General features: G+C 38.8%; 1 protein-coding gene across 2 annotated transcripts in view; it reads left to right on the top strand.

Moving 5' to 3' along the window:
• Positions 1-1,242: 1,242 nt before the first annotated feature.
• The window catches only part of RICTOR (RPTOR independent companion of MTOR complex 2), a 73,815-nt gene continuing 59,032 nt past the window's right edge, over positions 1,243-16,025 (top strand). For both annotated transcript variants that reach the window (XM_054652679.2, XM_054652680.2), the window contains exons 1-2: positions 1,243-1,374; positions 1,524-1,571. In XM_054652679.2, the coding sequence (XP_054508654.1) occupies positions 1,326-1,374; positions 1,524-1,571 (97 nt within the window). In that variant the 5' untranslated portion in view covers positions 1,243-1,325. The remainder of the gene's footprint in view (positions 1,375-1,523; positions 1,572-16,025) is intronic.

Raw genomic sequence — 16,025 nt, forward strand, 5'->3', positions numbered from 1 at the left:
GCAGCATTATTACCACCAGCAGTTAATTTGGCATTTGCAGGAGGTCAAGGATTCCCTGAACATGAAACCCTAAAGGACAGACCCGAGGCACATTGATGAACCTGCTCAAGGAAGTTTGACCTGGTCTTGTGTTATGAACAGATGAGATCTTATTGTTTAGAGCTTCTAATTTTCAGAATCTTTGGTTCCTCCAAAACATTAGTTTGATATTTAACATATTTTAAAATTATCATGCAGAAGTTTTTGAAAATCATATTTTAAATTAAATGTACATGATATAATTATAACAAGATTCTTCTGGCTGATATGCCAAAAAGTTTTTCCACTCTGTTTTACCAAACAATTATTTTACTCTCCTAAATCAGTATTAATGTTTTAGAAGTGCACCAGTAAGTGTTAAAATTTTGGGATGAATCTTAACATTCATGAATACTCAAACCCCTCAGATTTTTACAAGTAATGCTGGATCTGAATCGTAAGGACCTCGAGAGAGGAGGGAAAATTCAGAGTGGAAAATAATTGACTAGAAAACAGGAAAAAAGTTACTTAAGCTTCTGGAGGTGTTTTTATACAGCTGGCTATTAACACACTTCAACTTTATAATTATTTGCTGGATTTGGTTTAGAGAATTTGGGATGTCAGAGTGCAAGGATTTGTTCATGGCTATCCGTAACATCAGGGCGTGATGTGGGGGGCTATTAGCTAGTTTAAACTTCTCCCTAAAGAGGAGTCAGTATGTCAGTGAAGGCTTTCTGGCCGTGGAACTTCTTTATCACACTGGGGTTTCTTGTTTGTTTTTATTTTTTTTAATTGCATTTATTTTATTAACTAAGTTTCACAACTGTAAAAGCAGTAAGCAGATCAGCACTTGAGCTTAAAGTGAGACCCGCTGCGCACAAACCAAACAAGCGACGAAAAGCTGTTCCTTTTTTCCTGTTTTTAATTACTTCACGCTTTAAAAAAGCAGAAAACATCCGGCGTACAAAGCCCACGGTCACGCCGCACCCACGTGAATTACCACCTCATCACAAGGCCGAGAAACCGGGCGGGCAAACCCCGAAAGAAAGAAACAAACAAGGAAACAAAGAATCAAACAAAAATACAGCAAAAACAAAACCACAAACAAACAAACAAACAAACAAAAACAGAAAAAAAGGAAAAAGGAGCGATTGTTGTTGCCAGGCCGCGGCCGCGCCCGCCCCGCCCCCGCCGTGAGGGGGGAGGTGCCGGGGGGGGGGGGGGCGCCCTCCGCGTCGGCGGCTCCGCGCGCCTCCCCTCGCGAGAGCGGGCGAGGTTTCCGGTGTTGTGGCTGCGGGGCCGCAAAGATGGCGGCGACGCTCCGCGCCCGCTCGCTGAGGCACCTCCGCATCCGAGGTGAGGAGCGTCCCACGGGCCGCGCCGCCGCCGCGCCACCGCCACGGTGCCCGCCGGCGCCCCCCGCTCCCCTCATCCCTTTCTCTTCCCTGTCCCCGGCTTCTTCCTCCCCGCCCGTCTAACGCGCTTCTCTCCCCCCGTCCCTGCAGGTCGGAACGACAGCGGCGAGGAGAACGTGTCCCTCGATCTCAGCCGAGGTACGGGCGGGGCGGGGGAGGGCCGCCCGAGCCTCGCTGCGCCCGAGGCGGGCGGGGGGCGCGGCGGAGCGGAGCGGCCTGGTGGTGCCGTGGGGCGGGCGCGGGGCCCGGGGCCGCCGCCGGGGGCTGAGCGGAGCCGCCCGCGGGTGGGAGCCGCTCCTCGGGCACCGTGGGGCCGTGCCCGGGCAGCTGCGGGGCCGCGGGGCTCCCCGGCGTGCGCGCTGAGGCTGCTCGGCCGCCGCTGGGGCTGCCCTTGAAGCCCCTGTTGCTCGCAGACGCGGTTGGGCTCAATGGCCGAGCCTCGGGCCGATCGTGCTGTGCGCCTCCGAGCAGCACCTCAGCAGCGGCGGCTGCTCCTGACTCCATCCCTTCTTCGTGTATCCCTACGTGCCCTAGGCCAGCTGGCCACCCCGTTTGCCGTGAAACTCTTGCTCCCAGACCAGCGGCCACTCATGCCCCCTTTGCTCGCTAAATTGCTCCAAACATTCTCCATTGCTCTCAGATCTGTGTCTGGGGTTGGGGGGGTGGGTGGTTAAGAGGAAGGAAGCAACGCTGATATCTGGTACACACGAAGAAGTTTTGCCTCAGACGAACAGATACTCGTTCCCTACCCACATGTATATGGTACAAAATGTCATCTTGCCTAGCTGATACTGAAGTAAGGGTTAGACCCTCCCAAAGAGACTGGTAAAATTCAAAAAGCAAACTGGAATGTTACTGCTGTAGAAGTGGTGATATTTCATGGGACAGAGGATCCTGGTCTGGGTAGGGAATGAAGTTGATGCTGGTGTGTAACTGTTCTGCTTCAGGAAGGAGATCCAGGATGACTATTATGCTGAATAGATCCATTTTATGGGGAAGTAGGCAGGGAAATGACAGAATCAATGAGATAAAAGTGGCCTGTGAAATGGAAAGGAAGTAAAAATACCAGCAGTAGAAGTACTGTTTTCATCTTGGAATTGTTGATACTGCATTATACTTTCTCTAATTCTCTTTTCCCACAAAGTAAGCTGTGTTTAGAATTATTTTATTGAGCAATTTTATTGTGGGCTGCAAGTTATCTCTGTGTATACATATGATATTTACAAGTGTGTTTTAATAACCGGGAAAACTGCTGGGGTTTTCTCAGTTTAAAGAAACAGACTCTTCTCATTTTTATCTCCCAGTAGACATGATTGCTTTAGAGAAAAGCTGTCTTTAAAAATTAAAACATGTGAAGCTTTCATCAGCAAAATGTGGAATGAAGTCCTTAACAGTTTAAGCACATGACAAAGTTATTACTGGAAGCAATGTTGCGTGTTTATGAAATTTGCAGAATTGGGATTTTAAAGAATGGGTCTAATTTTTTTTTTTAATGTTCTGTAGCATACTGAAGTATTTTGAGGTGAAAGTACAATACACAAAATTTAAATGCTGGAGTGGTAATTTAGAGATGTGATGTGTTTGAAATCTTCAATTGTGATATTGATTCTTACCATGAGTTGTTTTCAGCTGCCTGTTAATTCCAAACCACATTTTTAATATGTGTTTTCTTTTTTTTTTTAATTAGAAAAGGTATTTTGCACTGTGTCAATATATCTTCTATTACCAAAATAGTAAATCATTGGGGAAATTTAATAAGAAGCTACTTTAAATTTAGATGTTAAAAACCCAACGGTTTTGGGTTTTTTTGTTAGACTGCAGCTGACTGATCAGTAACCATATAGCACCATATATCTGTGTAGATATTAACTGCATTTTAAAGAGGAAACAAAAGTATGAAGCTTAAAACTCTCAGCAAGACATTAACTGAGCTAGATGATAACTTGACTTCCATGGTAAACACAACAAGTATTTGTTTTTCCAGCTGTTACAATAGTTATGTAAGCAATTATTTTAAATATTTTGTTACCCTAATTTGGTGCTAATAGCACAATGTTTTGATTCACTGTGTTGTGCAGATCACATAGTTTTCCACAGGGCTCACGTTTGCATTAGCTTAAAAGAATGTTCTAATGTTTTTTGTTTCCTGGTACCACTGAACTTTGTGTTGATTAATGTGAAATATCTGATTTGGGCAAAGTAGAGAATCACCATAAACAGAGCCTCAGCCATATGCTTCTAGTTACAGGGGCCTCTTTGTTACAAACACAAGAAATTATATTGGCACTGCCTTATTTTGAGTAGTTTCCTGTTAGTAATGGCATGACTTAGCCTACAGGTAAGTAGGCTATACTCGTCCATACCTGTGACTGCACTTTCCATGCAAGAGGCCAGTAGTGGTACAAAGAATTTCAAAACAAATAATAGATGTGGGAAGAGCACTGGAGTTTGTGCTGCTCTGAGTTCTGCTTCTTCATGGCTTTTTGAGCAGTAAGGCGTGAGGACTGCCTTGCTGCTTGCAGAGTGCTCTGCATTTCTCTGTATGTGTTTGGTTTGCTCTTTTCTCTGGTCCTGTAGTTGAAGTTGCTCATGTTTTCGCAGAAGACACCAAGCTTTTTACAAATTTTTGCTATGGCTGCTATACTAGGTTTACTTTTTGGAGCTTCTTGTTACTTTGCCTTTTAAAAAATGATACATTATGTTTATGAAAGCCATTTTACATGGTGGTGGGTGCTGCATTTTGTGTGTTTGTGTAGGTATGTGTGAGCTTTCTGTTTACACTTATTAGCCTGGTTGAAGATGATAATGTGAATAAGTATGTGGTTTGCTTTTTCTGTGGTTTTTTTTTTTACTTTTTTGGGGGGCAGAGTTGGTTCTTTGGAGGTTCTTTGTGTGTTCTTTTGTTTGGTTGGGGTTGTTTTTTTTTTTGTTTGGATTTTTGTCATTTGGTTGGTTGGTTTTGAGTTTTTTTGTATTTATTTTGTTCCTGAGTCACTAAGCCCTGCCCATCTTCTAAGGGAATTCAGATGGATCTTTTTTTAAGAAAACCACTTTGCTGAAGGGTTGATCAACTCTGGAAAAATTGTCCCCAGGATAAACATTTGTGTGTATAATGTTGGTATAGTAAGAAAAAATGGTGCAGATATGGGGTAGACTCATTGCTTTTGTCTAGTTAAATCGTATGTCATGTATTCTGTTGATTACAAAATCGCAATTAATAATTGGGATTTAGAACACTCATGTTCAGACCTTGTGTTATATTACCTCCTCAGAATAGAACAGAAAAGGAAAAAGAGGACAGACTCACCACCAGTACAACTCCCACTGCAGTCATCTGGAAGGAATTAGCAGTGGGATGAGAGAGATTGGTTTAATTAGACTACTGAAATCAAGCTTGTAACTTCCGAAGGCCAGAAATGACAATTGGAGGTATCAACCAGATTAGTGCATTTGGTAGGAGTTTTTCCACTGACTTTGGCCATGGTTGTGTATATAACATAATACAAACATTGTGCACCTCTTCTTTGTTTCTGACTGTTATACAGGCATTTGAAGTTGAATCACAGAAGCACATACACCTCCTAGAGCTCTGGGCACTGTTAAAGGCGTGTGTAATCCACACTTAATGTGCTCCTAAGTTTTACAGGGAGGTTGGACTATGTGACCTTGACAGGTCCTTCTCAGCCCAAGCCATTCTGTGATTCTTTGCTCACCACTGGAACTGAGTCACCTTATATTGCTAGGTGACCAATACCTCTTCCTTTGTTGGAATTTTGGCTGTTGTCCTTGGATCTTGAAGGCCTAAGTGGTTTGGAACTTGGCTAGTTGAGAGCAGTCTCATGGTTCATTATCTGTCCTCAGGCTCATCTTCCTTCAAGGGATCCCTGTTTTCTTGGAATCCTGTAGCTCAGAGATTGCCCTGGCTATTAGGAACTTTTCAGAGCTTGTTTGCTTACTGGTGCAGGGGTGCCAGCTGCTTACTGAAGTTGAGTAGAGTGCTGTCTGTGTGTGTATGTGTTAATTTCCTCCTTTCTGAGGGTAGCAGTCTTCACTTGCTGATAGTGTCCTTTTTAAACAACTGAAACGTACCTATCTCAAGCATTAGTACTTTAAGTTATTATTCAAAAACATGAATTACAAGATTCTACTTTGGTTTATCACCTTTTCTTGTACAACCAATTCTATTTGTAGAGATTTTGTAGATGTTGAATCTTCTAACTAACACAGGACATACATGAACAAAGCAGCAGCTGAGAAAACTAGTTGTTTTTTTTTTTTTTCTCCCTGAGACTGGTATCACAAAATTGACTAGTATTATCTGAGAAAATACTCTTCCCTTTTTTGTCTTCATTTTTTCCTGTCACGTAGGTAATAATAAAACATAAAGGAGTTCCATTTAACTTCATGAGGTCTAAGCGGTGTTACTTTTCTTACTGTGCTTCCATAATTTTAAACCATGTAGTATTTGAGTCCATGTTCCTGCATGGTATATCATAATGCATTGCATGCAGGGCAAACATCTCGGGATGCTATTTGCAGTTTACAGCCCACAGAAATGTCAGGCATTTTTAAGGGTTATTTGTGGGATAGTTAAAGAAGGCTGGATGAATTTTGTTTCCAAAATCAGCTTGAGATTTGATGACCATACTGTTTCCAGCTTTCTTCATCAGTGTGGAAGAAGCAGGGAGGAAAAGAGCACACATCTGATACTGAAATCTTGAGTAGTGGGGGAAGCAGAAAATAACCCTTTTGTATTGCTTGCAGCGTGGCAGTAGGGAAACCACTGCAGAGATGGCAGCTGGTGCATATTTTTGATGGCTCAGAGGCAGTTCTTCCTTGCTAATGGCAAGTCTGTTGCAGAAAGCCTTTAGGTGGTTCTTCCTGTGCTTGTGGGAAATGTAGCCTGGCCTGAAATCCTGGAGAAGTGGGGCTCCGCCACACCATAGAAACAGTGTTTTTTAAATAGTCAGATAATCAAAATGTGTGGGCACCTTTCACCCTCACTTTGCAGTATGCCATCATTTTCATGGGTAGCTATAGCAGGATGTTGTGCTTGAGCAGGTCAAGCAGAGCAATAGGTGTTTTTTTGCTCCCTTGTTTGTGAATCTGTAACAGAAACTGTAACAGTCATAAGAAGATAATTAGTAACATTTTTTATTCAGTCTCCTGAGGCACCAAGTATGCAACAATGGGGCAAAAACAGTTGGAGAGACCTCTTTGCTGACTGAGAAATGTTAATGCTGCATTATTTTTGTATGTTGGAGTTTTTTATTATATAGGAGGAGCAAAGGGAAAGTGATCGATGATGGTGGCCTGCTAACTTTTCTGGCAATGTCTAAGCTTTCAATAGGTTTTAAAAGTAAGAGAGTTAAAGTGCTGAATACATGCACTTCAGAATTAAGTCATACACTTAACTGTCCTGTGTGCACTTGTGCTTGCACTTGTGCCTTAGTTGACTGTTGTTTCGGAATTGTATAGTGCATTGTCCCAGTTAGATTAATAACACTTTTGTACCTTTGGCTTTGCTTCCTAAGCACTTGCTTTTATAATCTTAAGTATTCTCAGAACTACTAAGATGGTGTGCTTACAATATTTCCACTTTCCATTTCTTCAAAACAAGAACCACATTTTTAATGAAAGAAAAATTTCAGCAAAGACCACTTTAAAATCTTATGACTTGTTTGTCTGTTGTTAAGATTTCTGTAAGAATTGGGTACTACCATGTCTTTGAAGATCCTCACTTATGTCTATCTTTAAAGTTTTTGAGTACAGCACCTCTAAATTTGTTTTTGTGTGTGGGTTCTTTGTTCTAGCTGTTGTGGTCAGAGAATAAAACAACTGTTCTAAGATCTTGTACTTTCTATTACAAGAGATTATTCTGTGATTGGGATCACTATACTGATCCAAACATCTTCGTAGATGTTTAAGCAATGCTGTGTTTTCACGACTTTCTTCAACATACTTCCTTCCTCCCTGAGTGCTGAAGCGTCAAACTCTCCTGCTGCCTTCTTGATATATTTGAATCTTTGTCATAAATGTTACTCATGGTTGTTTTGTTGCTTCCCAGCATCGCCCACTTAGAGGTTAGAGCAGTGCTTAGTTTCAGCATTTTTTTCTGTTAGAGCCTATCCAGTGTAGATACTGTCTAAAGGAACTCACCCCTCATCATAAATACAGTCAGCAAGGAAGCTGTGTCAGCCATCTCCTGTCCATAAAGAAATGCATCGCTTGCCCAGGCTGATGACCTTCATTGCTACTTTACGAGTTACCTGGCAATCTCAGAAGTTTTACCCTAATAACATAGAAGAGATGTTAACATCAGGTACAGTTACTTTTCTTTAAAGTAGGAGGAAGTGAAATAGCCATACTTTAAATTGCAGTTTTCCTACTCTTAATATCCATACAAACTCTGAAACTGCAGAAAGGAGCATTGCTCAAGAGCTTTACAGGACAGCTTAAGAAGTGATGTTGAAATGACAAATGACTTGGGAGAATGTACTGAAAAATCATGTAAGTCTTTCTTAATTTTTATACTAACAGAAACTCATTCTGAGATTTCTTTTTTTCAAACAGTAAATGGCATAAGTCATCTACTTTTAATACTAACTACCTTCTTGCAACTAAGACAAGAACATGTGTCTTTGAGGCTTAGATAACTACACAAAAGATCAGGTAAAGTAAGAAGTCTGCTTTTCTTTTGAAGTGTTTTACCTGCATGCAGGCAGGCAGATGCTTGCACAGTAGTGCAGGTGAATTCACACACTGAGCAGTGCTCCTGTGCATAGTTCTGTTACAGAAGGGTAGGTGACGTAACAGTACTACAGAGGTTCTGGCTGGTATTGGTCAATTTTTTAACTGGAACACTTGTAACTGTGACAATAAAATGTATCTGTTCTAGTTTCAGAATCTGTAATGTTGGTATATTTGTATATGTTGCAGAAATGGTATTTTTTTTCATTTGCCTGTCATCTGGTGTGGAGATGGAAAATTTTGGAAGCAAAACTTCAGAACATGATTAGTGAAATGTGCATTCATCATATCTTTGCATCTGATGTAAAGGAGGAACACTGGTAAAGATGCATAAATGAGACAATGTAGTAAAAAAACCCCAAACCAAACACAAAATCCAATCCCAAAAAGCAAACAAAAAATACTTAGTTATATTTTTTAGTTATGTTACTGAATTTTACTAGGACATACTTGAAAGCTTTCTAGCTGTCACTAGTGGCCTGCATAAAGTTTGCGTAAATAAATATAATGGGGAAATCTCTTCACCTGAATTCTGCCTGAGCAGCAATAGCCTTTGAATCAATGTTGTTCATTAAAAAATTAACCCTGATACCCTTTATGAGCATTTTCTTAGAAGGGGAGATTTTTTTTCCTAATTGTACTGGTTTTGTTCTTCCCTAGACTTTTCTAAGCTCATTTTAGTTCAAATACTGTCTACTGCTATGGGTTTGGGTACATCTGAAAATTGACTCAGCTGGTTGCTCCTGCAACATTTCAGAAATACAGTTTTAAGTTTATTTATTTATTTATTTATTTGCTTGTTTAGTAGAATTGTGTTTGTCTGAGATGCAAAATGAAAGTTTTTACTTCTGTTTCAATTGGAAAAATGGTTACAGAACATAATTTCATGCTGTTTATAAATTATAGTTTCAGTAACCATTTAAGTCCAAGAGAGAAAAAGGGTTGCAAAAGGTAAAGATGACTGTTACTTGCCATCTTTGAGAGGGCTCCTGTGAGTTAGCAGTCGTTTGGCTGACATGAAGTAAGTACATCTCTGTCTCCTATTTGCATAAGTGTTCATTGTGACATTAACTACTTCTGTTGATTTGGGGACTACAGAATGATTGGTAGGAGATATTTATACTTAGAGTTAAGGTGTTTAAAGCAAAACAATATGGCCTTGACTTATGGAAAAATACACAGTAATTGTAAGAGTAACAAGGAATTACTAAATTAATCTCTTCATGTGAAAGTGTGTGGTGAACAACACAGGGATTTTGTTTGGTTTTTTTTTAGCTGCATAGAAGATTGGTTTCCTGCTTGAAGTGTACATAGACTATAAATAAATACATATATTTAAAAATAATTACTTCATAAAAATGGAGGACTATCAAGAAGACCTGTTGCCTAGAAATTGCTTATTTAAAAACAAATTATTAAATCTGTAAGTAATCTTATTCCTTTGTTACCTCCTGAGCATCAGTGAAGTCAGAATTCAGTTTGAGCAACCTCATATCTAGAGAATTTAGAATGTGTTCATCTCCTTCTTTATGCAAACCATATGTGTGTGTCACGGGTAGACTTCTGGGTTTTTTTCATGAAGTACAAAAAAATGAAATAGAAAAAATCTTGCTGTTTCTATAAATGTGGCATTTGCAGCTCAATTTTTAGCTTAGCCTGTTACTTCAGCTGGATAGATTTTTCTAAGTTGAGATTGACCAATAGATTAGGTGTCTTCTGTCTTCAGAGAATTGTATTTAGATCTTGTGAAATCTGTAAATATGACTGACACTTCCTGTGCTTTTTCAGGAGAAAGAGTCGAAGTCTTGAATGGTCACAGCAACGTGACTGTATTACCTGTGTGACACAAGTACACGTCCTATTCTTAGTATGAGGGAATGAAGCCTGCAAATATCATCAGTCAGCACTGTTTTGAAATCTTCTGGTTATATAGCATTTTAGGATGGGGAAGCTAACACATGACATTTGCTGCAGTTTAAATGTTTCCTGCTTCAGTCAGTGCTATTTGTGAATTGCAGTTTCTAGTTGTGTCCCTGTATTAATGTTTGAATTTGAGTGTGTTACTGCTTTGGTGTTTCCATGTCATGCAAATTGCCCTTCATTTCTTGGTTGGAAAACTGGGTAATCCTACATCTGGTAATGTTGATGGACTTCTTACATGATGCCTTGTCTAACAGGATATTTCTGGGGACAGTGGCTGCTTCTGACTGCTTTGAGTTTATTGGTAAGAGCCATGTAACATTTATGCTTTCAGGTTCTTGAACGTACAGAAATGATGGAGAGAAGAATCAGAATGCTTATTGAGAAAGTAGTCTCAGAATAAAATCATATGTCAGTTTGTTAATATTCAGAGAAATATGTGATCAAAATTCTTAGGTGGTTTTGAAAGCAGATTTGCCTGGTCCACTCTCCAAATACTGGTTGCAAGATGTCAGAAAGACACAGTGTTTTGTTAAAACAACTGAAAATTATGACCATCCTGATATTTCTGCTTCTAGGAGTGGTGGCAGAAAAGAAGAAAATGGATTGGAGGAACTGAAGATAATTTTCTAAACCATTACAATAAATTTATATTCACCCTTCAAATTTATTGTTGATGTTCTGGGAAGTACTAATTTGATTTGTGTACTGACATAAGCAATTTTGTAAATCTGGGAAAGGCTTTTACTGGCTCTTGACCATAAGAACAGTTGTACTGGGTCACTCCAACCTTGGCAGTAGTTTATAATTGTTGCAGAGAAGAGAGCAGAACAACAGGGCAAACAAATGCGTAGTCACACAGTTATGGAATGTTCCCCAGCCTCCAGCATTTTGACCCTCTGTGTATTTTGTCTCCTTTATTTTTTCTTTTTCTTTTAAACATCTGAGCTTTTGAAAGTTTAAAGGAAGTTCTTGCTGAATTTAACTGGATTCCAGAATAATTTATATTTGTGTGTTAAGTGACCATGATAAAAATTTCAAGAGACTATAATTCAAGTTTGGTTTTAGTCAGGATAATACGCAATAGTTACAGTTGTATATCTTGCAAAGAGATGACATTCTGGTGGGATTTTTTTGAGGGGCAGGAGGTGGGGGAACTGCGAGTAAGTTTGTAATTCACAAAGATATGTATCAAGACTTATTGCTGTGATTCTTGTCATCAACATCTCTTCTCCCTGGGAGCTGAGGATATAACTGTACATTTAAATGGAGGACTAAATTAAATACTTTCTCTCTATGAATAGACAAGAATTTTTTTAAGAGTTGTTTTTTTAATATGCCTTGGTACCTTGCGTAGTCTTAACTAATAATATTTAATACTATTTTCATAATTGATCTTTGAGGAAGTTTATGCAGTACACTAGATTTTGTATTGCTATAACGCATTTAAAGAATAATTTGTTTATCAAAAACTGTATGTAATTAATTTTCAGGTCAGCCTTGTAGTTATCCTTTGGAATGGTCCTTCCGTTTTCTCTTTCTATCCTGGAAGGCTTTTAACATTTCATCTATGAAACCCATTTTTTAGAAGTTTTAGCACTAAAAATTGCTGTTTACAAAGCTGCCATATACGATCACGCATTGGGAATAATTAACATAATTCCTAGGTGAGGATATAAGAATGGCTTTTGTACAGGTATAATCTCAGTGTCTTGGTTAGAAATAAGATTATAAGACCACATTTTGGAAAGTGGTTCATTTTGGAGCTGCTCTTCAAGCTGACTGGAACACCAAACTGCTTATTTCCTGCCACCTTTATCTGTACTTAAGAATACCAAAATGAAAAAAAAAAAGTCCTTTAATTTACAACATCTGTGCACATCTGCAGAAGAGAAATCTGTACAATCACAGTAGGCATTTAAATTTTACTCAGTTTTTTCAGAAGCTCGTGTGTGTGCCAAAGTAATCCTGATACTTGGTTTCCTGTTTATCTGAAGTTCTAGCGATTTCTAGATCCTACCTTGAATACACTGTCTTTTCCACTGATTTCTAGTTTGTAGGTATTTTTGTATATGAGTTTTTTACCTGAGTGATGTAGGGAGAGGAATAGTTTTGAGACTTTCTTTGCTGACTGCCATGAAAGAGAGCATGTGTGTTTTTTTCCATATTAGTGAGCCGGTTTCATACATTCATAGCTTTCTTAAGCAGCAAGGGAGAAAATAGTCTCAGTTCTTAGTTTTTGTTTGCTTTCTGTTTTCACATACATGAGTTACTGGAACTTACCTATATTCAAAATAAAGTGCTCTTTGTATGGTTTCCCCATGAAAGCTATGGGAATCAAACTAAAAAAATCTCTAGGTTGCATTCTGCTGAAATCACGCTTAGTCATAGGTACTTTTTAAGGGGTTACCCTCAATTGTTAAAACTTGATATGCATGTGAATTTTTTTAATCTAAGATTTTCAAGTCTTACTTGGCAAAACTTACAGTACGAAGTATTTATGGCTTGAAGTGTTAACTATGAAGTATTTATGGCCTTAACTGTGATCATAGAGGATATCTATCTGGCTCAGTATTCAGTACATTTTTCAATGTAACTACATTAATGTGATACTACAAACAGGTTTTACACTATAAATTGAGACATACCTTCAGTCTAAATATGTATTATTGTGTTTTTGAAAATCACACATTGACTGTAAAGTGTTCGTGCACTAATTTTTTAGAATCTGGCAAAGTAGAGTTGATGTGTTAATTCAAATACTACAAGAGTGATCTGTGTTGCAGTTTGCTTTTTTATGTAGCTTTCTCATCTTTCATATTCTCAGGTTTTCTGTGAAGTTTCCACCTTTTTGAATTAAATGTAAATTAAGAATACTTTAATATCAAGAAGATTACATAAGTGATTTTTAGAATTACATAGGATTTTTATTTTGTTGCAACAAGTTGATAATGGTAGAATATGACTTACTGTTGATGATCACCAGATCATCAGAATGATCCATTATCCAATCATTACTGTGATTCTTTCAGTAAGAGGAAGATGACCTCTCATGTATGTTAATGGTGAGATGACTGACTGTAGTGAAGTACAACTTCCTTCTTTAAAGGAAGTATTTAGAAGTATTTGATCTTTTATTTCACTTTTTGGCCTTGTGATTCTAGTAGGTGTGACATCAGCTGCTCTTGTGACATCAGTCTCTCACTTGAGAGTTACTGAATATATATACACATTGGCTACTATGTACAGTACTGTGTACTGTTTTAGCACCTACCAAGTGATGCATATAATACACACTCCTCAGTTCAACTCATGGCTGACTGCAGAGCTACTGAATTATTTGTGTGCTAAAGCCTGCCATTCTTTTTTTTCCTTTTTCATTGACATGTGCAAAACAGAACAGCGAATTGTGCTTCTAGCATACTGAATGTGGTCAAACAATGCTGGTAAATCTGTCAGGGAAAAGAAGTCGTCACTTGTGCTAATATAGCTATTGCTGGTCCTATTTCATCCCTGCATTAGATGGAGTGCTAGCTGTTTTGTGTAGCTGGAGTAGCTGGACTTCTGTCGTGTTCTTTCTCTCTGGAGAATGCGATCTGTCAGAATGCATCATGGTTCTCGCTGGGGAAAAACAATGTCACGGTCCTGAAGGGGTGAAAAAATGAGTCAAGCCTTAAAAGGTCATGGGAGTTTAAAAACAAACAGCAACTCAACATTGGAGATTTTTGATATACAGCATCTGTGAATTACTTTTAGGCATAGAGAATCACAGAGTTCTGGCTAGAGTTTTTAAAAACACCGGCTTTGCTCTGTGCTGAAGATTATAATTGTAAGTACAGGGTGTTAGTGCAAAGAATTGTGGGTGAGAAACTCTGTTTAGTATAACAGAAGTAAACAGAACAACTACTGCTGCTTCAAAGTTTTTGCTGTCCAACAAAAAGCAGACAAGAGAAAATAAGAATATTGATGAGCAAGCTAAGCTCTTGCTGCAGGACACAAGTGGGCTGACTTGCAACTTTTATATGTATCAACAAGTTTTTAGATGACATTTGAGCAAAGTGGCTCTGTACAATAATTGGGACAACTTGCCAATTGTAAAGTCCATGCAAAAAAAAAAAGGGGGACTTCTTTACACTGAGTGTCATGTGGAACAGTTATGTCTTGCTTCCACCACTCTACGTCTGAATGGCTCAGTGACGCAGCTACTTCTGAGTGGGTTTTGTAAGAATTTAGTATTCAGTTTGAGTCAGTAGCTCAGTAGGGAATGAACATAGAAGAACAAGAAAAGGATTTTACTGAGATACTTGGCAGGATAATTTTGTTGTGAATTTGAAGATGGGTGCTGAAGTAGTGTAAAGGAGAAAGGTGTGTTGTACAGTGGGACAGGAGAGGGAATGAAAGTAAGGGAAGGGAGTCGCACATCCTTTGGCAGATGAAATCTGGAAGATCAGTTTAGCAATTTTGCACAGCTGCACCCTCAGAAGCACATTCACCTCAGAATGTGAAGATACTTGGTGGTTGCTGTGGGCCAGCTGGAGATGGTAGAATCATTTTGATTGATCATTGAGTTCAACCATAAACCAGACATTGCCAAGTTCATCACCAAACTGTGTTCCTAAGTGCCACATCTGTGCATTTTTTAATTACCTCCAGGGGTGGTGACTCAACTACTTCTGCGGGCAGCTTGTTCCAGTGCTTGACAACCCTTTGGATGAAGAAATTTCTCCCAGTAAAAGTCAGTGTATCAGTAATAAATGCAGTGAGTCAGGAAAGAAAAGACTTTTGAGGGGGTCTTAATAAGTAGCTTATCTTCTTGGGTTTTTTTTTATTGTAGATACAAAACAGGAGGAGCTAGAGAGTAAGAGCTAGGAAATCTCTGCAGCAGTGATATGAACTGGGGTCCTTAAAACAACACATAAAACACTGATGAGTGTAGTGGGCTAGAGCATGATGCTAATAACACCAGGGTTTTGAGTTCAATCCCTGTATGAACCATTTACCAAAGAGTTAGTCAGTGATTCTTGTGGGTCCCTTCCAGTTTAGAATATTCTGTGAATCTGTGAAACAGCAACAAGAGCCCCTTCCTCTCCCTCCACAACCCTCCCACCAAAACAAAACAAACAAAAAAAACAACAAAAAACCCACCCCTGACAAACTGAAACAAATGGAAAAACCAGACAACAAAAAGAAAGTCTTTGTCAACACCAAGATGAACTATTAACCTTGACAATGAAATCTTAAGGCTGCGATATTTCTTTGGAAAATCAGTCTGTGATTTTGTGCTATGCTTTTTGCTATTTCTGCATTACTTGGTATTTTATAATGCCTTTGTAAGATTTTGTGACAGGAAGATAAATAGTGCTGGATCTGATCAGTGATTACAGTAAAGCTACATGGCTTAGTTTTTAGAATCCAGGATGTATTCAGTCTATTTCCAAGTCCATTTCAATGTGAGGGACAGACTAGCGAAAGACTGAATCGCTACTTATGAAGTCACATTGGTTTGTTCAAATTCTCTTACATCTGTGACATGAGGTTTTCTTAGGCCTGCCTACCTTCCTTACTGGCTTTACTTTTACTAAAATGAGTAATACTTAAGTAATATAAATTTTCTGCTTCTTTGTAATGTATGATGCATTTTCAGAAGAAGGAAAAAGATAGTCAGTCTTTCCTTGAAGTTAGTATGTCACAGTTATTTTGTTAAATTTTTTATGGGATACTTTTTGTGAGAAGGTTCCTCTGAAGTTTAAAACAAGACTTCACCTGACAGTATTTGACCAAAAAGGCTTCTGTTATTTTAGTTCCTTCTGAGATAATATAGTATGAGAGGGTCTTTATTTCTTTACTGTCTTGTTTTCTGTAGCAGTATTGGTTTTGGTAAGATTGAAGAGTGAGACAGCTAACTTGCTCTACTTATATTAT

This window comes from Agelaius phoeniceus, chromosome Z (genome assembly GCF_051311805.1).
Source record: "Agelaius phoeniceus isolate bAgePho1 chromosome Z, bAgePho1.hap1, whole genome shotgun sequence".
In the NCBI taxonomy this organism is placed as follows: domain Eukaryota; kingdom Metazoa; phylum Chordata; class Aves; order Passeriformes; family Icteridae; genus Agelaius; species Agelaius phoeniceus.